Consider the following 26,670-nt stretch of genomic DNA (forward strand, 5'->3'; position numbering starts at 1 on the left):
AAAAATATTTTTGTGAATGTTATATACTCAATTTCATCAACATGCGCAGAAACAAAATTTTCAAGTTGTGCGCATGTGAGTCAATACGGGAGGTTGTTATCAGCCTACAATTGAAGTTGGAGCCTCTATACTATTGATCGAAGGTTTGGAGATATTACACCTTCAAGATGGCTCTCAAAACATTGGTTGGAAATAGTAAGTTCTTTTTTATACATATTTAAAACTTTTTACTCCATTTTAAAGGTTAAGACTGGCTATAAACATTTGGTTTAATGTTTGATTTTAAGAAAGAGGAGTAAAATTAACTTATCTTGAGAGACAAATTCGATACATTGTAGATTATGGTCATGTGATTTCGTAATCAAGACAATATGGGTCTGAGCGCCGCGGCTAGGACAGGCTAGGGGGCCGGGCGCTGCGGCCACATAACCAATTATATACATGTGACAAATTCCTGACTAAACTACATTGATTGACTTTTTGTTTAGAAATTATGCATATTTATTTATTATTTACTAATATTGTTTGCTAGCTGGGCAACCTAGCTTTGCCTGTAAACTTCTTAACTTTAAACTTTAAAACTAAGCTATGAACATTTCGGGAGTTAAGCGAGTTCCCCAATCAAAATTAGATGCAAACAGAGAATAGAATACATCTGTACACATTATTTTTTATTTTTTATTGAATAAAGAAAGTTATTGTTTTGATTACAGAATATTTACTAATACAGGGGACATTAGTTCCATAACTAACACTTGGCCCATTTCTAACACTGAGTGTTAGAAATGGGCACAAATTGAAAGACTGGGTTTTCAGAGAATAGAATACATGAATTATTTTTTATTGAAAAAAGAAAGTTATTATGATTACAGAATATTTACTAATATTGTTTATTTGTTTGGGAACCAAGCCTTGAACTTATGTTTTAGCGAGTTCCCCAGTCAAAATTTGAGGCAAATCGGTCCAGGGGTGATTTGACATTCAAACAGCTTACTACTTGATTCATTAGATTATATTTATAATTTGTTTAAAAACAGGATCCAGGGGTATATATTTTTCAGAATTACGCCTCCCCTGGGGATATGATCTTTGATGAATTAGGGAAGTAAAAGGCTTATTTTTATACACCCCTGATAGGATTCTACACACTAATCTGGGGGTATCCCACCTGTCGAACCCCCTGTTTAATATTTACTAACGTTGATGTTTAGAGATAATGAATGACGTGATACGGGCGACAGTTCAAGCTCACAATAAGACATGGGGAAAGATAGAATGGAGGGTTCTTGTGAGTAAATTGATAGATTTATTGATTGATTGAATTATTGGTTTATAAGAAGGAAGCTTGGTTGGTTGGTTGGTTGGTTGGTTGGTTGGTTGGTTGGTTGGTTGGTTGGTAATACTCCATTCCTCAGATGTCACTATTATTCATTGTATAATTTTATACTCCATTCCTCAGATGTTTTATTCTTTTGTGTAAACCTTATATTTTATTTATTGGATTGAATGTATCAATAAAACCTATTTATCATGCTCTGTGTTTTTCTACAAAAAGAGTTAGTTTAAAATGATTATCATGCTCTGTGTTTTTCAGTGGCTCATTCAAGCCTTTCACCTTTGCTCTATGGTTAGGGGCTCTTTTAACCCATAATTAAATAAATAAATCCAATTTATTCTTTTCAGTGTATGTTCATGTGTTCCTTAGGCTGGGTATGCTTTCTTCTTTGACCTCATTGGGGTTGTGCCTATTTTATGGTGTGGGGAGGGGCTTGTCTTTTTCTCACCAAGGTGTTTTTTCAGAGTACTTTGTAAGTCTCTTATAGCCCACTTTATGTCAGGGGTGCTTAAGGATAAGCCATGAGATGGAAGAGAAGTCGATATAGAATTGCAAGGGGGAGCGGCAATAGGGGGAATAGGCAGACAATTCCTTTGCCTCAACTTTTGGAAGGGAAGGGAGAGGGGGGATGTCATAAACTTGGTCGTTTGGAACTGCGATGGCCTGTTACGGTGCATGAGGGGGTCGAAACTTGGTTACCTGCTCTGTGTATATGGCAGCTGACATGGAAGGAAGGGATCATATTGTTTGGAATGCTGACTTGCTAAACATGATTCAGGCTGAAATGGTCGCTCTCACTGAATAGGGCTATTCATGCCTCCCAGTTGGAGATTTTAATGGCCACATCAGGTGTGATGAGCAAGGAGTGGTAGGGAACAATCCTGACATCAACTACAATTGTTGACTGATAAGGGAGTTTGTGTACAACAATGACCTCAGCTTGACAAAGACAGGTGCACAGGCACCTTTACCAGAGTGGTCGCCAACTCAGTTTCCCTTCTAGACTTGGTCATTGAGTGGGGAAGCCCATTGCAGTTGGTGCACTCCATGGTGGTTTATGAGCTCAACCAGTACCAGCCAGGTAGTGACTATTCCTGCCTTAGTTTCTCCCTTAATGTTGGTGCCAAGGTGATTGATGCTCCTGTTTCAGGAGATTTGTGTGCCTAGCCCTACAGAACTAAATAAGGACCTTTTTCAATTCAAATTCATGACCTTTTGTGAGAACTTCGACTGGGGTGGCCTGGATTGCGCACAGATGTGTGAGGCTCTTCATAATACTTTGGTACTGGCTGCTGACCAGGCCGATTTACCTACTCAGACTGTCAAAAGGTCATCTGTCCCTACTAAAGCTCTGGGTAGGGCTAGGGCCTGCTGCATGCGGGCAGAGGAAGTGGACAGGAGATTATCCATTGAGAGGAGAGTTGTTGGGTTCCCCCCGGGTGGGGTGGGAGAGCTGAAGGGAGCCGAGTTAACCAAGTATAGCTCAGCTCTCAGACTCCAGATTGGAGAAAGGGCCCTGTTCAGGAGAAGGATTCGTAGAAACAGGCTCAGGCTAATGAAATCAATGACCTCCAAGCAGTTTTGGCTTCTTGTTCCAAATGCTGTCAAGAAGGCTGGAAGCCCTTCAGCTCTTCATGATGCTGATGGGGTTCTGGCTACAGCTAGGGCCAGAATTGAGGAGATTGTACTCTTAGAACTTGAACAAATCTTCTCAGGCCAACGGTCAAAGATCTTCAGCTGCAGAAACAAGCAGCTAGTCAAGGAGGTTGCTGCGGCAGCTGGTGATGGCTGGCAAGTCACTTGCAGTCGACAAGATGACACTCATCGACAAGAAAGCCCTTCTCTACCTGTCAAGGACAAGCGCCCTCTCACAGTGTCCAGTGTCCTGCTGTCAGTCATTACGAAGGTCCTGTATGGAAGCCTGGACCCTATCTGTGAAGCAGTGCTTCTCAAATTCAGGGGTTAGGTTGGGTTAAGACAACTTCTGGACTGAGCGCCGCGGACAGGAGAGTCTGGGGGCTTGGATACAGAGTCTACTATAGGGGCCTCAATTATTACTAACATGACATTTTAGGACTAAAAAAAAATAATTTTTGTTTTTGTCTAGAAATGATTTTGATTACAGAATATTTACTAATATTGTTTATTTGTTTGGGAACCAAGCCTTGAATTTGAGGCAAATCAGTCCAGGGGTTTGAGAGTTATGATTGGACATACAATCAGAGCTTACTACTTGATTCATTAGATTATATTTTTAATTTGTTTAAAAACAGGATCCAGGGGTATTTATTTTTCAGAATTACGCCTCCCCTGGGAAGGAGGGGATATGATTTTTTATTTAGGGGAGTAAAACAGCTTATTTTTATACACCCCTGACAGGTAGGTATCCCACCCGTTGAACCCCCTGTTTATTATTTACTAACGTTGTTTATGTTTAGAGATTATGAATGACGTGATACGGGCGACAGTTCAAGCTCACAACAAGACACCGGGAAAGATAGAATGGAGGGTTCTTGTGAGTAAATTGATAGATTTATTGATTGATTGATTGATTGAATTATTGGTTTTTAAAAAGAAAGCTTGGTTTTAAGGGTTGGTTGGTTGGTTGGTAGGTTGGATGGTTGGTGGGTTGGTGGGTTGGTTGGTTGGTTGGTTGTTTTTTATTGATATGGTTGATTGATTAAATGGAAGAAATGGATATATGAAAGGATAAATAGTTAATAAATTTGATTGATTGTTTGCCAGTTGTGAATGTCGTAAGAAGGGAGATTGAGGATGGTCTCCGCTTGGTTAATTGATTGATTGATTGTCCAGGTTGTGGATGATCTTAGTATGAGGATGGTTTAATTGATTAATTGACTGATAGATCAAATGGTTGATTGATTGATTGATTGTTTAGGTTGTGGATGATTTAAGTATGAGAATGGTCTCTGCTTGTACTAAAATGCATGAACTCTCTGCTGAAGGAATTACAAGTAAATATTAATTTCATTAATATAATTTCCTCCCCCCTCCGCCCATCACATTATTCCCCTTTTTTCCCTCCCATTTTACCCCTTACCCTCTCTTTTTTCCGCTCACATTGTATCCTCCTTTCCTCTCCCTTTTTTGTACATTTAAACCCCTTGTTTCTTACATTATCCCAACATATACTTTTCTTCCCCCTTCATCTCCCCTTTTTTCTCCTTTCTTTACCTTTTCTCCCCCTTTTCTTCCTCTTTTCTCCCCCTTTTCTTTCTCTTTCCTCCCCTTTTCTTCCTCTTTATCTATCTGTCTACATTTATCTAATTATGTATCTATCTACAATGCTATCTATCTATGTATCTATCCACCTATTAATCTATCCTTATCTATTTATCTATCTCTATATATATATCAATTTATCTTTTCACTTATCTTTCTTGTATCTCTCTTAATATTATTCATCTATCTATCTAACTATCTATCTAACTATCTATCTATCTATCTATCTATCTATCTATCTATCTATCTACCTACCTATCTATTTATCTACCTATATATTTATCTATCTATCTATCTATCTATTTATCTATCTATCTATCTATCTATCGATCTATCTATTTATCTATCTATTTATCTATCTATCTATCTATCTATCGATCTATCTACCTATCTATTGATCTATCTACCTATCTATTTATCTATCTATCTATATATTTATCTAGTTGTTGAGACAGTAGAAAAGAAAAGGGAGCCAATGCCAGCTATGGAGGCTATCTATTTAATAACTCCAAACCAAAACAGTGTTCGCTGCCTCATGGGTGATTTTCAGGTTAGTTACTTTCATGTACTTTCATGTACTTTCATGTACTTTCATGTACTTTCATGTACTTTCATGTACTTTCATGTACTTTCATGTACTTTCATGTACTTTCATGTACTTTCAAATAGATTCTAGTGCAATAGATGGCAACGTATAATTTGTGTGCACTTTCAGTTCAGCTGTATTCTTATGTCACACGTGTCAATTTAGTTTTGTGTCTGACAAAATTATTAATAATAGTAATAATTTTAGAATAAAGTGCAATTTTATGTCTTCTTTAGTTTCTGTGTTACACTTTTTTATTTAATCTTGGAAAACATGCCAACTAATGTGAGAAAATTTCGTTTACCTTGTTATATTTGACACTTGTGACGTCGTGTATAATTGGTCCATTTCTCTGTTGCCTCCTTTTGTACTTGATAATCTATTTGGCCAATGTTCTATTAACGAACAACAGATCTTTTGAAAATTAACTGAAGACTCCGTTGATTAACGGCAACAACCGTAAATTTTTAGTTCGTTTACGAGAAAAAAACAACGAACGAGCAAATGCGTTGTAAAAATTGACTTTCTTTAATATTTTTGCTTAAAATTTTAGGAAACTTACAGAGAAAACAAGTTAGACTTTTGTTGTTTTTTAATGTTTTTTTTCCCACTCATGCATTATTTTACATCAATTAATGCATGAAGTAATCATTATCATGATTCATGTGGCACCCATAACAATTTCTGAAGTACTGACTGTTAATATAATTGGGATGTTTATAATTTCCCTCTGGTTTACTTATCTGGTGGGATATTATGATGCTTAATTACCTTCCCTTGGGATTATCTATAATTTCCCTGTCAAATAATTTTCTTTAATTTCAGAGTCAGAATCGAACTCAGTACAAAGCTGCCCACGTTTACTTCACTGAAGGTATCAGCTGTTGTTTGTTTGTTTGTTGTTCTAAACCAAATATGGGGGGGGGGACTTTTTATTTTATTTTTAATAATTTTTGTTTTCAGCATTGCCCCAAAGCTTGTTTAAAGAATTGGCTGCTAGTGGAGCAGTGAAACATTTTAAATCTTTTGTTGAAGTTAATGTTTCATTTATTCCCTACGAGAGTAAGGTGGGAATATTAAAGGGACTGTACACGTATATTTCAAGTGATCCTTTAACGGGATGTCTGATTCACAACAGTACACTTCAATATTGTGTTCGATCAAAAATGAAATAGATATTTTCTACAAAAGTTACTTGTGCATTTCTACTGCATAAATTGCTGCATAAAATCCATCAGAATTAAACACTTCTCAACCTATGTTACAAATTAGATCAGATAAAGGTTTGAAGGGTACCGTAGTGAATCGTTCATGACATTTCTTTAAATAAAAGTTACTTGTAATTATGTCGATAGTCCCTTTAAAGTACATTGGTTGTGGATAAAGAGGAATATAATGTTCTGTCCCCCCTTTTTTTTGTTTTTAACAATTATCAAAGTGTGACACATGTTTTTACATACATTTTTCAAGGGCTTTTCAAAAATATAGTTTTTAGATATTTAGCTTTAGTCACAAAAAGGTTATGGGCTATTAAAGATTTTTTTAGGGAATATTAAAGGGACTCTACACGTATATTTCAAGTGATCCTTTAACGGGATGTCTGATTCACAACAGTACACTTCAATATTGTGTTCGATCAAGAATGAAATAGATATTCTCTACAAAAGTTCCTTGTGCATTTCTACTGCATAAAATCCATCAGAATTAAACACTTCTCAACCTACGTTACAAATTAGATCAGATAAAGGTTTGAAGAGTACCGTAGTGAATCGTTCATGACATTTCTTTAAATAAAAGTTACATGAAATTATGTCGACAGTTCCTTTAAAGTACATTGGTTGTGGATTAAGAGGTATATAATGTTCTGTACCCCCTGCCCACCTTAACACTGAAATTAGGGGTATTCATTTAATTAAAATTCTGTTTTTTTTCCTTTTCAATTTATTTCTGCTATAATAAACTGGGGATGGAAAATGTTAAAGGGGTTTTGATAATGTTGGGTTACCAGTTTAAAAAAAGTATGTAACATCATCCCCTTGCCCCACACTCTCCTGAATATAAAGTATAAAAATAAATACCCTTACAGCTGAAGAACCCTTTATTAAATTAACCCAGGAAAGAACAGAACATTATATCCACCTGTGAGGATCTAGGGAAAGAAAATATAATTCTGAATTTGTTCTAAACTAAACTAATCCATCCCTAATTTAATCCTGAAGTTTTTCTTAGATTTTTAGTTACCCTTCATGTTAAAAAAAGAGGGTTTCATCTGATTCACAACGAAACCTTTATTTGGAAGATATCTTCGTTTTTATGTTCTCTCGCATTTTTCTGTTCTGTTTCAAATCCAAAAGTACCTTTTTAACGGAACCAACACGTGTAAAATATTTAATTTTTAAAGTTAAAAACATGGATATATCATTCCTTCTTGATGAAACAAAGCTTAATAAATAGACAGTTACTTGTAATTATGTCTACACTGTAAAGTCACTTTTTAGAAACTCTTAATCTGAAAGGGACTGTAAGCGTAATTTATTATTAAAGGCACTGTAAGCGTAATTCAATTGACCCTCCATGTAAAAATGCCCGATTTACAACGGTACCCTTAAAAGCATTGTCTGTTCAAGTATGAATTAGATATCAATGATTATGTTTCTTTAAACTGTTAATTGTTAATTGCGGTTTCTCAGCGGAAGTGACTTGTGAAGTTGTGCTTTTCTTGCGTATAAGAAGCAATTGAGAAATTCACAGAAATAACACTATTCGCGTCAGAAAACCGACGTTATCTTCCACATTTTTATTCAAATGAAGGTTCCAAGGATACCGTTGCCGTATTTGCAAAGATGGTCACTTGAAATATTCACGGGTTAAGTTAATTTAGATTTAAGATTTTCTTTCTTTATATCTCTGATTTGGTGGTGGCATTTATTTAAGGAATCAATGAATAATCAAGGTTTTGAATTTTCCCAATGAAGATTGAAAATCAAAGATATTTTCAATCTCCTTTACTTATGACTAACATTATGATTACTAATATGGTATAACTTGGTGAAGGTGACGGTGATAGAATATTTTAACAATTGCGCAATTTTTGATTAAAATTTTTTACAAAATGCGCAATTTTGTGTTGAAATCATTACAAAACGAGTTTTTTAATGTCTCCTATAAACCTGCAAATAAAAAAGAAAATAATTTCTTAATTTAGAATTGTTTTTAATTATTTTTATCCCAAAAAAATCTGGATTAAAAAAGTAAGGGGCCAGTTGGTTATTTTTAGTTAATCCAATAAAAAATGATGGAACATTCCCTTTAATATGTTCAGTTTGTCCCGAAGCGGTGTTTAATGAACTGTGCAAGCATCAAGTTACTAAGTTTATCCGATCTCTAAGAGAAATTAACATTGCTTTTACCCCATATGAATCTCAGGTTCTAGCTGTTGTTACAGGGGTGTATATTTTCTTGAAAAATCCCCTCTCCTTCAAAAAGAGCGAAATTATTATTTGGGTTGATGGTATCAAAATGAGGTTGTAAATGCTTTTAAAGGGAGTGTCTGGCTAGACCTGGTAATTGAGTTGAGAGTGCAGTATTCCTGCATGCTGCACCACAACCAGCAGACAGTCATGTCGAATTCAATAGCTGCGGGCAGACATGCAGCGCCACGACTTGCCTGAGGGCGAGAACCAATGGATTTTAAAGATCGATTTTGAAATGATACTTAGCAATTATGTGCACAAATGTCTGAAAGGTCTTAAATAATTTCTAAAAAATTTCTCAACAATACTGCACTCTCAGCTCAACTACGAAGTCTAGACAGACACTCTCTTTAAAAGGAGGTCCTCAATTTTATCTCCATAGCTTGTGAATGCGTGAAAAGGGGGATTCTCGAAAATATATACCCCTGGTTTATGCTTACAAACAAACTTGGTGTTCGTTATAAATCTTTAATTCAAAGGCGCTGCATGATATTTTGTTTCTAACACAGACACATCAGGTTGTTGTAAATAAACATCTTGTCTGTTTCTTCACAAACATATCATCCTCTCAATGTCTTCCAGCAACACATCCGGGTTTTAATCAACAAAAGGTCTTGTTGTCTTCAAACAACTTATTATAAATGCAAACTCACAAAGTTCGTTAAAAAACAATCATCTGGCAATTTACAAAGAAGCAGTGTTAACTACTTGTTCTTATGTTTTGCACCAGTCTTTCAGTCTTTTTTTTAACTCTGTCGTCATTTACAAATAAAACTTTTGGGAAACTTATAAAACAAAAAACCTTGCATTTTACAACCAAAAAAAACTGTGTTTCCGTTTTAAATTAAGTATCTTCTTATTTCCAAATAAAGATGGTGCATGACAACTAAATGCTGATGAATATGTTCAGTTTGTAATTATGTTTAATCTATTTGTGAAACAACATCAGAGACAGCATAATTTCAATCTCAAAACTAATCTCGAAATTTATCCCTTTGGAAAATTGACATCCCCGCTTTGGACTAGCGCTGTACTTAATGTTACTTGTTCGCATGCTAGCCCTGCCGGAGGAAAGGTTTAAGGAGATTTGTAACTCCTTGGCGGCAAAACGAATAAAAACCTTGAAGGAGATTAACATTGCGTTCACTCCGTATGAGTCTCAGGTTAGTAGGTTCCAGTAGAGTTAGGAGAGGTTGGAACATTTGTATGGTTAATTCGTTTCTACTTTCTCATTTCTCTTTGTTCAAAATTTTTCAAATTAAATCATTTCTTCCCGCTGAAATTAATCCATTTGGAAAAAGAAATGTTCGGAATCACTATTCATTGAAATGGCTCTTTTTTACCTTCAAATGATGGTTCCCCGTACTCATAATTTCTCTGGTTGATTTTGAGTTTGAACTCTGTTATCCAAAAGTTTCAATCTCATTTCATGATTTCATTTACTTATTTTCAACATTTTTACATTTTTTTATCAGATTCAAATGTTTTCTTCTTTTCTAGTTTTTCATAATTTTTTGTATGTTTTCCAATATTTTACCTTATATTTTCTTCATTTTCCTCTTTTTAATAAACCATTAAATTTTGTACCAAATGCTAGAATATACAGTTAATTTAACAATACAGAACAATGATTGTACATATCATTGCAATAATGAAATTTAGCATGAAATGAGCCATAATGATAAAGTGCACAAAAGTTTCTTTAAAAATGCAGATAGCAGGAAATCAGGGGTCGGTTTTCATGAGTTTAAACAGAAAAGCAGATTTATTGTTAAGATATATAATCAAAAGGATTTATTATATTGAAGCGACTACTTTGTGATTAAAATAGTATTCTTTCCTCACTAGAACCTGGGTTAGTTGGATTAAATTTTAGAGCATGGTTCATAAACCCGGGGGTATATATTTTCTAGAATTAAAGATTATTTTAGAGGGGGGGGGTGTAGCAAGTTTTTTTCAACCTCTTTAACATGACTAAGAAACTGGGGGGAAACTAATTTGAAGAAGGAGGGATAATTTTTCCTGAAAATATATACCCCTGTATACAACTAAAAAGCTGTTTGTACTGTTTTGCATGCAAACTAACCACCATTGTCCTTGTTCAGTAATGGTCAGAAAAAGATTTTTTTTTTCAATAATAAATTAAACATGTTTAATTATCACAAAGCTCAGCTTGTCTTTTCTCCAAACCCAAGGACTTCAAAGGTACTGTGGTTGTAATCTCAAGAAACTCTTTATTTAAAAAAAAGAAAAAAGGCATGCCCAATTCACAACGGTGCCCTTTAAACCTAATCAAAAATGTGGAAGATACATTCGTTTTTTTTTTAACTTATATTTTTCAACAAATTTTTTTCAACCTGATTCTGGCAATTTTCTCCATTCTTTTTGTAGGAGAAATCATTAAGTCACTTTTATAGACAAACTTCTTGATTATAAGGAATAAGAAATAAAAGAAAGCTTTAAAATGTGCTGATGTTAATGTAAACATAATCTTATGTGACCCTCCATTTATAGATTCACAACGGTACCCTTTAAAGCTTTGTCTGATCAAGTATGAATTAGATATCCATGTTTATAATTGTGAAAACTGACTATTTTTAACTGTAGTTTCTCTTCCTAAAGTAAATCAAGGAAAAACGGCGTTATCTTCCACATAGTTGAAGGTGTCGAGAGTACCTTGTCCTTTTCTTTAATATAAGGTCAAGGGATATCACAACAGTTCTTTTAAGTAGGAATTTTTCTCTGGCCATTTGAGTCGATTTATAATTATTTTAAAAATAAAATTATGATTTTTCAGGTTTTCTCTTTGGATATTCCAGATGCATTCCAGTTCTACTACAACCCACTCAGGTAGTTCAGGGAGTTCAGGGAGTTCAGGTAGCTCAGGGAGTTCAGAGAGTTCAGGGAGTTCAGTAGTTCAGGGAATTCAGGGAATTCAGGGAGTTCAGGGAGTTCAGGGAGAGGGGGCTCCGCGGCTTAGTGAGCAGCGTCACTAGTTGTCGACTTGTCCCAAGATTGCGACTGAAATTGCAATCTAGCAAAGTATATTTTGCTTGCTTGAACAAAACCTTTTTTGGGGAAAAATATCATGTTTTCCTTTCAATAGCAATGTCATGGTTTCTTCTTTAAAAAGTTAGTCTGTTACTTTTCACTTTGAAACCTGGTTGTTAGCCTTTTTAGGGCACCAAAACGCTTCTTTATAAATAATTTATCTTTCTGTCTTTTATCTTTCTGTCTTTTATCTTTCTGTCTTTTATCTTTCTGTCTTTTTATCTTTCTGTCCTTTTATCTTTCTGTCTTTTTATCTTTCTGTCCTTTTATCTTTCTGTCTTTTATCTTTCTGTCTTTTCATCTTGTTTTCACAAATTCAACATCATAACCTCTTGCATTCTTGGTTTAATGTTCTATCTGGTCTATTTTCTTCTGCTCTTCTTGTCTTAGAGTCTTCTTATCTCTTTCTCTTAAACTGTTTTTTCTTTTTCTCTTATTCTCTCTTTCTCTCTTTTTCCTTTTATCTCTTTCTCTCATTCTCTCTTTCTCGCTTTCTCATTTTCTCTCTTTCTCTTTTTTCTCTTTCTTTCTTTCTCTCTTTCGCTCTTTCGCTTTTTCTCTCTTTCTCTTATTCTCCTATTCTCTCTTTCTCTTATTCTCTCTTTCTCTTATTCTCTCTTTCTCTTATTCTCTCTTTCTCTTATTCTCTCTTTCTCTTATTCTCTTATTCTCTCTTTCTCTTATTCTCTCTTTCTCTTGTTCTCTCTTTCTCTTGTTCTCTCTATGTCTTGTTCTCTCTTTCTCTTATTCTCTCTTTCTCTTATTCTCTCTTTCTCTTATTTTCTCTTTCTCTTGTTCTCTCTCTCTCTTATTGTCTCTATCTCTTATTATCTCTATCTCTTATTATCTCTTTCTCTTATTATCTCTTTCTCTTATTCTCTCTTTCTCTCTTTCTCTCTTTTGCTTTTTCACTCTTTCTCTTATTCTCTCTTTCTCTTGTTCTCTCTTTCTCTCGTTCTCTCTTTCTCTTGTTCTCTCTTTCTCTTGTTCTCGCTTTCTCTTATTCTCTCTTTCTCTTGTTCTCACTTTCTCTTGTTCTCTCTTTCTCTTGTTCTCGCTTTCTCTTATTCTCTCTTTCTCTTGTTCTCACTTTCTCTTGTTCTCTCTTTCTCTTGTTCTCTTTTTCTCTTATTCTCTCTTTCTCTCTTCCTCTCTTTCTCTCTTTCTCTTATTCTCTTATTCTCTCTTTCTCTTGTTCTCTTTTTCTCTTATTCTCTCTTTCTCTTGTTCTCACTTTCTCCTATTCTCTCTTTCTCTTGTTCTCACTTTCTCCTATTCTCTCTTTCTCCTATTCTCTCTTTCTCTCTTTTCTCTCTTTCTCTCTTTCTCTTATTGCCCTTTTTTCTTGTCTTATTGTTTTTTTTTCCTTTTTTGCTCGATCTAATATTTTAAAGTTAGATTGTATTTTGCAGCATTAATTATTATTATTAGAAAATATTTATTTATTTTTAGAACTTACAAGCATATTAATTTTTTATAGATTGTCAAAATAATATTGTTTTTTATTTGATGACGATACATTTTAAACATTAAAGTTTAAATAAACACATTTAATTTTTCCAATTCAACTTTGTCAAGCTTAACTAATCAACACTCCTCTTTTTCAAAAAAAAACTTTTAACATAGAAAAAAACTATTATCATAGAAATGTATGTTTGGGTCTTTTAGCACTGAATTGGTAAAGTTAAAGTGAAACATTTTATTGGGGAACTAAATTCATGTTTAATTTTCTTCCTCAAATCTTGGAAAATCAATTTTAGTATATACCTCTGCTCGTTTCTAAATTATCTAATCTAGGGATTATGAGAAGAATGGTGAGTTGGCCCAACTTGTTCAGCAGAAACTAGATGCCTACAAGGTAATAGGTTGTTATCATAAAGCTAAAAGATGGGGGGACTAAGGGACTCTTAAGGGGTGGGACAAATTTTGATCAAATCTGACCAAAAATTGATTTATCTGAATATCCAATGCGGACACTTATAATTTCCTGCTTAATCCACTCTTTTTCTCTCTTTTCAGTAACTCTACCAGATTCCGACCAATGAGAGTTCTCTCATTATGGCGTGAAAAATTTCAAATTTTCCGGCTTCCGATTGGCTGTTCAGGATTCTGTAAACGCAACTCTCTTGGTTGAATTTTCTACACTTTTCCGGATACATACCAAAGATTAACTCAATATTTACAATTCTAAAGTTTTCAAATCAGAGCTGAGCTGATTGAATCTAATCCAATCGAAACCAGGTCAATTGAACCACCACGTTGGTTTGAACTAACATGATTAATTGATTGATTGATTGATTGATTGATTGATTGATTGATTGATTCCAGGCTGATGAACCAACTATGGGAGAGGGTCCTGAGAAAGCTAAATCCCAGTTGATTATCCTGGATCGAGGATTCGATACTTCCACTGCGCTTCTGCATGAACTTACATTCCAGGTCAATATTCCAAGATGGCGCGGTGGACTAAGCCAGTGGGGTCGGTAAAATAAGCCTAGGATTAGGCCGGGTACTGTAAAAAGTCTGAACGCGCCATGGGATTTGTCATAGTTAGCCAAGAAAATTGACCCCTGTCGTATGTTAGTCTGGTTAGGGCGACGTAGTGTACCATAGGATCGGGTCAGNCTATCTATCTATCTATATATCTAGGAGGGTAGATGTTCCAAAAATATAAACACACAATATTTTTCTGAAAAGGGGCTCAGATTTTACAAAATACTTATTTACGAGAGGACAAAGTTTTTATTATTATTATTATTATTTCACCCAGATTGATATTGCATTATGGCACTTTATCTCCTTGACTAGTCTTCGAATTTGATCTGCTTGACTTTCATATATTCTTGGCTATGGCATTTGATCTGCTTGACTTTCATATATTCTAGGCTATGGCATTTGATCTGCTTGACTTTCATATATTCTAGGCTGCATTTGATCTGCTTGACTTTCATATATTCTAGGCTATGGCATTTGATCTGCTTGACTTTCATATATTCTAGGCTATGGCATTTTATTTTCTTGACTTTTACATATTCTAGAATATGCCATTTTATCTTCTTGACTTTTATATATTCTAGGCTATATGATCTGCTTGACTTTCAGATATTCTAGGCTATGGTATTTGATCTGCTTGATTTTCATATATTCTAGGCTATGGCATTTGATCTGCTTGATTTTCATATATTCTAGGCTATGACATTTGATCTGCTTGACTTTCTGATATTCTAGGCCATGGCATTTGATCTGCTTGACATACAGAACGATGTTTACAAGTACGAAGCTAACCCAGGAACAATGAAAGAGGTAAAATAATAAAAAAAAAATATTTAAAAGATCTAAATTTTGTCCATCTACCTATATATATACATTCATTGTTTATTTATCTATATATATGCTTCTGTTTGATCTATTATAGATCTCTCTGTTAACTATCAATTTATTTGTATCTATATCTATCTATCTACTAGATACTACTGGGTGAGGATGATGATCTTTGGGTTGAGATGAGACATCAACATATTGCTGTTGTATCTACATATCTATCTATCTATACATCTATATATCTATCTATCTATCTATATATATATCTACTAGGTACTACTGGATGAGAATGATGATCTATGGGTTGAAATGAAACATCAGCATATTGCTGTTGTATCTATATATCTACCTATCTATCCATCTATATATCTATCTATCTATCTATCTATCTATATATCTATATATCTACTAGATACTACTGGATGCGAATGATGATCTATGGGTTGAGATTAGACATAAGCATATTGCTGTTGTATCTATATATCTACCTATCTATCCATCCATCTATCTATCTATCTATATATCTATATATCTATCTATCTATCTATCTATCTACTAGGTTCTACTGGATGAGAATGATGATCTATGGGTTGAGATGAGACATCAACATATTGCTGTTGTATCACAGAATGTTACCAAGAAACTCAAGAAGTTTAATCAGGTCAGTACTCTGAGGGTTTATATTATATATTAAAGAATAACCCCCCGGCCTTCCCCTTCTTCCGTCAGGTTGGGGAGGGATGGGGGAGGGAAGTGGTCGAGGGGCATGTCTGATTCACATCTGTGCCCTTAAAAGTTTTGTATGATCCAGAATGAATGGGATATTTATANTATCTATCTATCTATCTATATATCTACTAGGTACTACTGGATGAGAATGATGATCTATGGGTTGAGATGAGACATCAACATATTGCTGTTGTATCTACCTATCTATCTATCTATCTATCTATATATCTACTAGGTGCTACTGGATGAGAATGATGATCTATGGGTTGAAATGAGACATCAGCATATTGCTGTTGTATCACAGAATGTTACCAAGAAACTCAAGAAGTTTAATCAGGTCAGTACTCTGAGGGTTTATATTATATATTAAAGAATAACCCCCCGGCCTTCCCCTTCTTCCGCTGGGTTGGGGAGGGATTTCAAAAATAAAACATTTGCAGGTCAAAAACAGAAATGATCTCAAAAGATATTAGCATTGCTTAGGATCCATTCAATTTTGATGCGGATCCGGATCCGGGTCATTTCTTTAAGATTTACTGAATTTTTTTAACAAAAAAAATTTCAAATTTTTGATTTTATTTTTTTCGCTTATTTTCATCCTAAAACTTGATGAACCATTCAAATATGAGGAAATTTTTATAATCTTTCTTTTTTTTCAAAAGTTCAGATTTGGTGTTTTGGAGTAAAAAAGATTTTTTTTTGCAGTTTTTGGTTGATATTTTACCCCTGGGATCCGGATCCGTGGATCCGCATATTTTTGCGGATCCGGATCCGGATCTAGGAAGCCAAAATCTTGCGGATCCTAAGCACTGCTTAAAAGTTTTGTATGATCCAGAATGAATGGGATAATTATATTTTTAACTTTAAAGATTAATTATATTCAAATATGGTTTCGCTTTAGAAGTGACTTGTGGATTTCTGTAACAGAAACAATGGAACAAATTGTCAGAAATACATTTTAATATAAAAGAACGACGTTATTTTCCACATTTTGATCAGTTAATGGTTGAATGGGCACTGTTGTGAATCGGTTATGTATACCCGACAAAAGTCTGGTAGGTGGGAAGGTACCTAAATGCATAACTAGCCAACTAGCACAACTAAAGATACTATTATTATTGTATATTTTATTCCAATTAATAAAAACATTGCCGAATATAAAGTGTATGTGAACCCCGCAAGATGGTATGCGGGACTAAAGTATATTCTCCAACTCCTTCTTTAAGTACAATTCAGATAATCTTCCTGGTTTAAACACGGTTCCTGCTTCATCTACGCATTATTGAACTTGGCTCATACATACATATTCCCCTCTTTAAATAAGGCCTATGTAGTAAAGCGACAGTCCTTCTAATGTACTGTACTACCATTATTGACAAATAACATATTTATTGGGTTTTTTTTTGTGGTAAATAAACGGAAAAAACTGAAAATAATAATCAGTTTCTTTGTATTCAAAGTGAACCAGTGCTTAGGATCCGGATCCGCTGGATTTTCAACATTTTGGCTTTCTGGATCCGGATCTAAGGGGCAAAAAATGTCCTTATTCTAACATAATATTTTGATTCTTTATTCTAACATAATATTTTGATTCTTTATTCTAACATAATATTTTATTCTTTATTCTAACATAATATTTCCCCTAAGAAGTCCTAGGATTCCCGTAAATTTTATCTAAAGTGATTTAAAAACTCTATAAATGAAAGTATTTTTGGATTTTATTTTGAGAAAAAATATTCATTTCTATTTCTGCCTGCCGGAAGAATATTCCCGGAAAATTTATTTAAATATATTCAAATATATTTATATATATACATATGTATACATATATATATATTGAGAATTTGATTAACTTTTCATATATACTCGTTGTATGCATCTAAAACAAAATATAAACCTCTGACCATTTTTTGTGCAATTAAATAATATGTAATACTAACTGAAGTGTCCGGCGTTGCCGCTGGAATTTAAAAAAACTAATTAAGATAATTTAAATTTTTGAAGGAAAATTTTTTTTTTAAATGTTGGCCTTTGTTACCCCTCGGGAACCCATGGGTTTTCTCAAAAAATGTTAGTCAATGCCTTTGGCCGGATATAGCTGAGATATATATATGAGCGTAGAGCTTTTTTATAAAGATTATTTTTTAATTTTTCAGGAAAAAAGAGTTCAGAGCAATGACAAAGCATCCATCAAAGATCTCTCCCAGATGATTAAGAAAATGCCGCAACATCAGAAGGTTGGTGTCGTCTTTGATTAATTGTTTGATTTACCGATTGATTTATTTATTTATTGATTAACACATTGATTATTGGATTGATGGATTCAATGATTAATTCATACTGAAATGATTAATTGATTGACATATTTCTTGATTGATTGATTGATTTAGGAATGTTTTTATTTAATGATTGATTTAGGCTGTTTTGATTGATTGATTGCTTGATTGCTTGATTGTTGATTGATTGATTAAATAATTGATTGATTGTACAGGAGCTGGCTAAGTTCTCAACACATCTCCATCTGGCGGAGGAGTGCATGAAAAACTACCAGGTTAGATGGGAGGAAAGGGGAGGTAGGGGATTGAAAGGTTAGGGGGAGAGGATAGTTCATAAAAACTACCAGGTTAGATGGGAGGAAAGGGGAGGTAGGGGATTGAAAGGTAAGGGGGAGAGGATAGTTCATAAAAACTACCAGGTTAGATGGGAGGAAAGGGGAGGTAGGGGATTGAAAGGTAAGGGGGAGAGGATAGTTCATAAAAACTACCAGGTTAGATGGGAGGAAAGGGGAGGTAGGGGATTGAAAGGTAAGGGGGAGAGGATAGTTCATAAAAACTACCAGGTTAGATGGGAGGAAAGGGGAGGTAGGGGATTGAAAGGTAAGGGGGAGAGGATAGTTCATAAAAACTACCAGGTTAGATGGGAGGAAAGGGGAGGTAGGGGATTGAAAGGTAAGGGGGAGAGGATAGTTCATAAAAACTACCAGGTTAGATGGGAGGAAAGGGGAGGTAGGGGATTGAAAGGTAAGGGGGAGAGGATAGTTCATAAAAACTACCAGGTTAGATGGGAGGAAAGGGGAGGTAGGGGATTGAAAGGTAAGGGGGAGAGGATAGTTCATAAAAACTACCAGGTTAGATGGGAGGAAAGGGGAGGTAGGGGATTGAAAGGTAAGGGGGAGAGGATAGTTCATAAAAACTACCAGGTTAGATGGGAGGAAAGGGGAGGTAGGGGATTGAAAGGTAAGGGGGAGAGGATAGTTCATAAAAACTACCAGGTTAGATGGGAGGAAAGGGGAGGTAGGGGATTGAAAGGTAAGGGGGAGAGGATAGTTCATAAAAACTACCAGGTTAGATGGGAGGAAAGGGGAGGTAGGGGATTGAAAGGTAAGGGGGAGAGGATAGTTCATAAAAACTACCAGGTTAGATGGGAGGAAAGGGGAGGTAGGGGATTGAAAGGTAAGGGGGAGAGGATAGTTCATAAAAACTACCAGGTTAGATGGGAGGAAAGGGGAGGTAGGGGATTGAAAGGTAAGGGGGAGAGGATAGTTCATAAAAACTACCAGGTTAGATGGGAGGAAAGGGGAGGTAGGGGATTGAAAGGTAAGGGGGAGAGGATAGTTCATAAAAACTACCAGGTTAGATGGGAGGAAAGGGGAGGTAGGGGATTGAAAGGTAAGGGGGAGAGGATAGTTCATAAAAACTACCAGGTTAGATGGGAGGAAAGGGGAGGTAGGGGATTGAAAGGTAAGGGGGAGAGGATAGTTCATAAAAACTACCAGGTTAGATGGGAGGAAAGGGGAGGTAGGGGATTGAAAGGTAAGGGGGAGAGGATAGTTCNAACCAATGATATCAATAATGTATCATTGTAACATATGAACGCAACATATCAATAACGAATCAATGTAACATATCAATGCAACATATCAATAATGTATTAATGTAACATATCAATAACGTACCAATGCAACATAGCAATAACGTAACAATGTAACATCAATGCAACATATTGATAACGTATCAATGTAACATATTAATAACATATCAATGAAACATTTCAACGCAACATATCAATAATGTATGAATGCAACATATCATTAATGTATCAACGAAAAATATCAATAACGTACTAATGTGACGTATCAATAATGTATCATTGTAACATATGAATGCAACATATCAATAATATGTATCAATGTATCATCAAAGCAACATAACAAAAACATATCAATGTAACATGTCAATGCAACATATCAATAATGTGTCAATGCAACATATCAATAATGTATTAATGTAACAAATCAATAATGTATAGATGCAACATATCAACACAACGTAATTTATCATCAAATATCAATGTAATTTATTTAACATATGAATTGATTATGATATATGATCGATGTAACATATCAATGTAACATATCAATGCAATATATCAATAATGTGTTAATGTAACATCAATGCAACATATCAATAATATATTAATGTAACATATCAATAACGTATAGATGTAAAATATCAACGCAACGTAATTTATCATCAAATATCATTGTAATTTATTTAATAAATGATGTTCTAGATTCCTGGAGATCAAACTACCATCATTAAAAATATGTCAAACCTAGGAGTCAATGTCATTGTTGATGTAAGTATCTATCTATCTATCTAGCTATCTATCTGTCTGTATCATCTATCTATCTGTCTATATATCTGTATCATCTATCTATTTATCTGTCTGTCTATATATCTGTATCATCTATCTATTTATCTGTCTATTTATCTGTATCTATCTATCTATCTATCTGTCTATTCTATATATCTGTATCTGTCCGTATCATCTATCTATTTATCTGTCTATATATCTTTATCTATCTATCCATTTATAAAGGTTTTTCTATTTCTCCATCTACCCTCCACCCTTTTAAAAAAATCAATCATAATATTTTAAAAATTAAATCGACATTTACATTTAAATTCTGTTGTTCTTTTTAAAAATTATTGAACGTTCCCTTACATGTTTCCCAACTTCCGGTTGTATCAGGGAAACCGGAAGAAGGTTTGGACCATGAAGAGGAAGGAAAGAGTGACAGAGCAGACTTATCAAATGTCAAGATGGACTCCTCTAGTGAAGGTAAAGGATATCTATTGATTGTTTGATTGTTGTTTTTTAGGTGTATTTATTTTTTAAATTATCCCCCCTTCCTACGGTAAAGAGGTTTCTTGGCTAATGAAATATTCATACTAAAGCATCGGAAGGAGATAAAAACATGTTTACATCTTAATTTATTTTTTATCCCAAGAATATTGTTTATGTCCAATTTAATATTCATACTTTTGACTGTTGTGTGGGATATAGTAGAGGATGCTATATAGATTGTTGTGTAATGTGTAGGATATAGTAGAGGATGCTATATAGATTGTTGTGTAATGTGTAGGATATAGTAGAGGATACTATAGATTGTTATGTATTGTGTAGGATATAGTAGAGGATACTATAGATTGTTATGTATTGTGTAGGATATAGTAGAGGATACTATTGATTGTTGTGTATTGTGTAGGATATAGTAGAGGATACTAATGATTGTTGTGTAATGTGTAGGATATAGTAGAGGATGCTATTGATTGTTGTGTAATGTGTAGGATATAGTAGAGGATACTATAGATTGTTGTGTAGTGTGTAGGATATAGTAGAGGATACTATTGATTGTTGTGTAATGTGAAGGATATAGTAGTAGAGGATACAATTGATTGTTGTACATTGTTTAGGATATAGTAGAGGATGCTATTGATTTTTGTGTAATGTGTTGGATATAGTAGAGGATGCTATTGATTTTTGTGTATTGTGAAGGATATAGTATAGGATACTATTGATTGTTGTGTAGTGTGTAGGATATAGTAGAGGATNCTATTGATTGTTGTGTTATGTGAAGGATATAGTAGAGGATGCTATTGATTGTTGTGTTATGTGAAGGATATAGTAGAGGATGCTATTGATGATAAGCTGGACAACAACCACTTCCCTTTCCTGAGTGGACAGAGGCAGGGAACCAACCTAAGACAAGCCCCCAACAGGTCAGACACAAACGGAGGTTTTTTTTTATGAGATAGATTTTTTTAATAATTCCCTCCCCCCCCTTTTACAGCTACAAAAAAACGCCACCGACCATGAAATTTAAGTCTAATAGAATTTTGGGAATATATAATTTTAAAAAACATATTAAAAGAAAAATTGTACAACCAGAAAAATACAAAAAAAATGAGGCTATGTTATTTTATGTGGATTTGATGTTGGTAGAAAGCAAACAAAGCTTCAACATCAACCTTTTAAGTGTAATAGGTCTGTGTACACTGCATAAACTTTGTGTTTTATGTTCATTGAACAAATTTATTGGGAGTAAATGGTGTTCCTCAAGGACCAACTTAGGACCCTAGTTATTTCAATGGTGTTATTCAAGGACCAATTTAGGACCCTAGTTATTTAGACCCAAAAGACAGAAGAAGTCTCAGTCGGAGTTAGATTTCAGCACAGATAAAAGGTTTACAGTGTGCTCCTGTGACAAAACCCTAAAACTAGTGCTTGGGATCCATTCCCATTTGGATGCAGATCCGGATCCGGATTCTAAATATGTTATGTTAAAACTCTTGATTCAGTTCATTAATTGACTTGAACACTTAAAATTCCAAAAAAATCGATCCAAATCTTGAAAAGACTTCTACCCCAGAAATCCGCATTAAAAATATTTGCGAAAGCATTACTAACATTAACCCACTTCCATTAACAAATTATCCAAAGTTTTAAAACCTTTGTTTGTTTTGTATTCCATAAATCGAATTGTTTTTAAAATTAATTTTTTGAATTTTTTATACTTTGACATTGACTTCTGTAAAATTATTTTTTTACCCTTTGTTCTGAAAAAAAGATGGTATCTTAATTAACTATAAACAAACATATTTTTATTTTTCTTAAAGGGAGTGTTCGCAAAAAATGAAAGGTGGTATAGGCTGATATCGAATTGAATTCAATTATCGATCGCTACTAATTTTACTTTTAATTGTTGATTTTATAAGTAGAAAATGATTTAAAACGTCTTTTATCCATAGCGTAGCGTCCATGAAATAAATAAAGTATGGACTCAACGCTCTTGGGTATATCACGTTTTTAACCATTTTCTCTATATCCTCATATACCCCCTTTAATTTTTTGCGAACACTCCCTTAAACTATAGTTTTAAAAAAAGAGTTTTGAAGTAAATATCAATTTATTAAGTGTGAGATTTGGACAGTGGCATAAGGATAAGAAGGATGCGCAGACCAAGAATGTGCCGCGTATTATTTGCTTTATCGTGGGAGGAACATGCTTCAGGTAGTCAAAGGAAGACGTCACTGAATCAGGTATAAAAGGAAGACGACAATGTTTCAGGTATAAAAGGAAGACGATAATATTCAGGTAAACAAAGGAAGACGACTATTTTTTAGGTTAAAAGGATGACAAGAATATTCAGGTAAACAAAGGAAGACGACAATATTTCAGGTTAAAAGGAAGACTACAATATTCAGGTAAATAAAGGAAGACGACAATATTCAGGTAATTAAGGAAGACGACAATGTTTCAGGGAAACAAAGGAAGACGACAATATTCAGGTAATTAAGGAAGACGACAATGTTTCAGGGAAACAAAGGAAGACGTCAATGTTTCCGGAAAACAAAGGAAGACGACAAAATCATAAGACATCAATTCATTGTGCTTTTAAATAGGTAGAGGTTTTAGTTAACTAACTGAAACATTTAGGCTTTTATTTGAATTTACAATTTCTATTGACGTCTCACCTCCGTTTCTGATTCTAAATTAGATATCAAACGACAAATACTAAATTACATCAAATATTTGTGTGTTTTTTCTCATTTTTTTAAATTCTATATATTTTTTTTTTTAATTTAAAAATTAATTTTAGTGAGATGAGAGCTGCATATGAAGTAACTACAGATAGAAAAAACTGGGAGGTTATCATGGGTAATTAGTTTTTATATTTTTAATTACTTTTCATTATTCCTCACTTGTCAATACTCCTTATTTTTCCTAGTTACTCCTATTAAATCCTGATAACCCCTAATTACTCCTAATAAATCCTAATTATTTTTTTAATTCATTCATATTTCATATTTTTATTCAACTACAAAGCACGAGATAATATAAATAAAAAATCCCACTTTACTATGTTGTTTGGACCCGCCTAACCAGATTAGGCTAATCCGAGTACCGTCTAATTATTTCCCGATTGCCTTCTAATTACCTTCTAATTACCTTGCAATTACCTTCTAATTACCTTCCGATGACCTTACAATTACTTTGCAATGACCCTACAATTACTGTTAAGTTACCCTCTAATTATCTTCTAATTACCTACTTATTACTTTCTAATTATCTGAATACCCCAAATACACCCTAATTACACCTCATTTATCTTTAATTACTCTTATTTTTACTAATCACTATTTGCTGCCTAATTACTTCTTAATACCTTATGATTGCTTCCCATTCTCCCAATTACCTCCTAATTACCCGTATTTATTCCTAATTATCTCTAATTATCCCCTAACTACTACTAATTACCCCCTAATTACACCTAATTATCTCAAATTATCGCTATTTACTTCTTATTACCCCCTATTTATCTCTTATTACCTCCTAATTATTCCTAATTACTTGTAATTATCTCTAATTACTGGTAATTATCCTTAATTACTTGTAATTATCCCTAATTATCTAGGAGGATCCCACCTCGTGACTCCTGAGGGTTTCCTCGAGGATTTGAAGAATCTAGGGGAGCCACAAGACGACGAATAAATTAAAAATTAATTAAAATATTATTTATTGAAAAATTCTAGATTTTCCTATTTTTAAGTCATTTCATAGAACTTATGCAAGCTATAACATTCCCGAATTGTACTGTACCTGTACGCTGTACTTTACTGTGTTGTACACCTTACTACACGTTGTACTACACTACGTAGTACGTACGCTGTACTTTTTACTGTAATCTGTACTGCGAGTATTTATTGTGCTATGGTATTAAAAGTATGTACAGTAACTTTAAACGCAGTACTGTACATAATTTCAACGCTTATCATCGTACAACACCTCACGGTACGGTGTGTGGTGTACTCTGTTTCATGTACATTATTCCATAATATTAATTTGCGCATTTTGCTTTAAATCTGCTTAAAGTTAATATTTTGCAGACAAATGATTTCCCGGCTAAATGTTTAAATAGCAGCATATCAATCAAACTAATTAATAAATTTGCAAACTCAAACAAAGTTAATAAACCATAGTTGTAAGTTTGAAAAAAATCCAGTTTTGGGAGGTTAGCATGAAAAATACTTAATTCCTTATATTATTGATGTTTATATAGTGAACGCATAGTTTTATTGTTCATCGAATTCGTTTCTAATCTTGATAAAACTGTTAAAAAAAAATTCTTGAATTTATGAAAATTATTTAAAAAGTTTATTTATATGTTTGTAAATGTGTATTCAATGTATTTTAGACCTAGGTCAGCTCTGATCCATAATACATGGTAATGAAACAGAAAAAAGTTTCGCGGACTTTTTAAAAATGTTTAGCTAATCTACTAAAGCACCAACCACTCATTTTAGTGGCGTTAAGTTCCAAAAATCGTCACATCTCCCTTTAAATTCCATGTATTATGAATCGATCTGACCTAAATTCTGTTTCGTAAACTCGACTTTTTAATAATTGTAATTAAGATATTGTTCCTTATTGAACTGAAAGGGACTGTACATGTTATTTCAAGTGAACTTCCATTTTTAGATCGACATTTTTGGTACCCTTTAAACCGATGTTATATTAAGGAAAACGGAAATATCAATTCTCGAGTTTCATTTTTCGGAAACAATTTCGCGGCATTCGTACACAGTGTACTCTAGTGTAATGTCACCATTGTGAATCTGACATGTTACTTTGAAAATGAGGGCTCACTTGAAATTAAGTCAAAAGTCCCTTTAACGCCCCAACTGTACACTTAGCTACTAGTGGAAATTAGATATTACATTGCTAATTATTATTTAAAATATATCTCGTGTTAAAGTATTACTGACTTTTTCTTTCCAGATTTTAGAGAGAGAAAATTTAGGGTTTTTCATAGCAGAAAATTTAAGGTATTCTGTCATTTGTCCTACAATCTTGTCCTTTCACTTATTTGCAGGACAAATTTAGGAGAAATCAGCGTTTGTCCTAAACACATAAGAGTTTGTTTTTAATCTTCATGACAGAAACAAGAACTGACGAGGGTCAACCCTGACCGAAATATATTTTCATTTAATGTGGAACTAACATCTACTTTTTTTTCTCTACAGAGGTTTGGTTTATCACCATCACGGAATTGTAAATCTATACACGTCACTTGTCCTGCAGAGAGAGTAAAATATTATTTGTCCTTCACTTCTGCTTTTTTCTACAGACTTGTCGTCCTACAGTTTATATGTCGGTCACAACTCACATGAAGGGTAAAAATATCATTTTTTTATAAATGTTTTGGACTACACTGTCCGATTATAGTTGATGAACCCCTCGAGAAATTTGTCTCAAATTTGGATTGTAGTACTCGGTTAAAGCACGGTGATGTTCGTCAAAGAGCTGTACGTGATCCTCTATGCAAAGATGGAAATGCCCGATTCACAACAGTACCCTTAAAAGCTTTATTCAAATATTAGATGTTTGTAATTTTAAAAACTGATAATTCATTAAAAAATGGCTTGAGCATTTTATTTCAGAGAAGACAAAAAGGAATTATCAGAATTAAACACTTATAAACTTTTAAAAAAGACAAAATCATCAGGCGTCGACATCTGCGAATTAAGGGTCTCTTAAATATATATTTACAGTCCCTTTAACTAGGTGTAAAAATTCTAAGTTTG

At 33.9% G+C, this 26,670-nt stretch overlaps 1 protein-coding gene across 1 annotated transcript; it reads left to right on the forward strand.

Moving 5' to 3' along the window:
• The first annotated feature begins 65 nt into the window (after positions 1–65).
• On the forward strand, positions 66–25,843 carry LOC111710731 (protein ROP). The gene is made up of 21 exons (XM_023484850.1): positions 66–195; positions 3,775–3,851; positions 4,236–4,311; positions 5,023–5,129; positions 5,991–6,039; positions 8,488–8,591; positions 11,436–11,488; positions 13,487–13,547; positions 14,018–14,128; positions 14,918–14,992; positions 15,570–15,671; positions 17,896–17,976; positions 18,231–18,312; positions 20,048–20,067; positions 20,312–20,377; positions 20,774–20,863; positions 21,704–21,804; positions 22,215–22,268; positions 23,000–23,095; positions 23,685–23,743; positions 24,501–25,843. The coding sequence occupies exons 1-21, from the start codon at positions 168–170 to the stop codon at positions 24,575–24,577; spliced, it is 1,569 nt and encodes a 522-aa protein (XP_023340618.1). The 5' UTR covers positions 66–167; the 3' UTR covers positions 24,578–25,843.
• The last annotated feature ends 827 nt before the right edge of the window (positions 25,844–26,670 follow it).

This window comes from Eurytemora carolleeae, unplaced genomic scaffold (genome assembly GCF_000591075.1).
Source record: "Eurytemora carolleeae unplaced genomic scaffold, Eaff_2.0 scaffold843, whole genome shotgun sequence".
NCBI lineage: Eukaryota > Metazoa > Arthropoda > Copepoda > Calanoida > Temoridae > Eurytemora > Eurytemora carolleeae.

Coding starts and splice junctions, on each gene's coding strand:
- LOC111710731 (XM_023484850.1), top strand. CDS start 168: ATGGCTCTCAAAACATTGGTTGGAAATA. Junction 8,592..11,435: donor TTACCCCATATGAATCTCAG/GTTCTAGCTGTT, acceptor ATGATTTTTCAG/GTTTTCTCTTTGGATATTCC. Junction 15,672..17,895: donor AACTCAAGAAGTTTAATCAG/GTCAGTACTCTG, acceptor TTAATTTTTCAG/GAAAAAAGAGTTCAGAGCAA.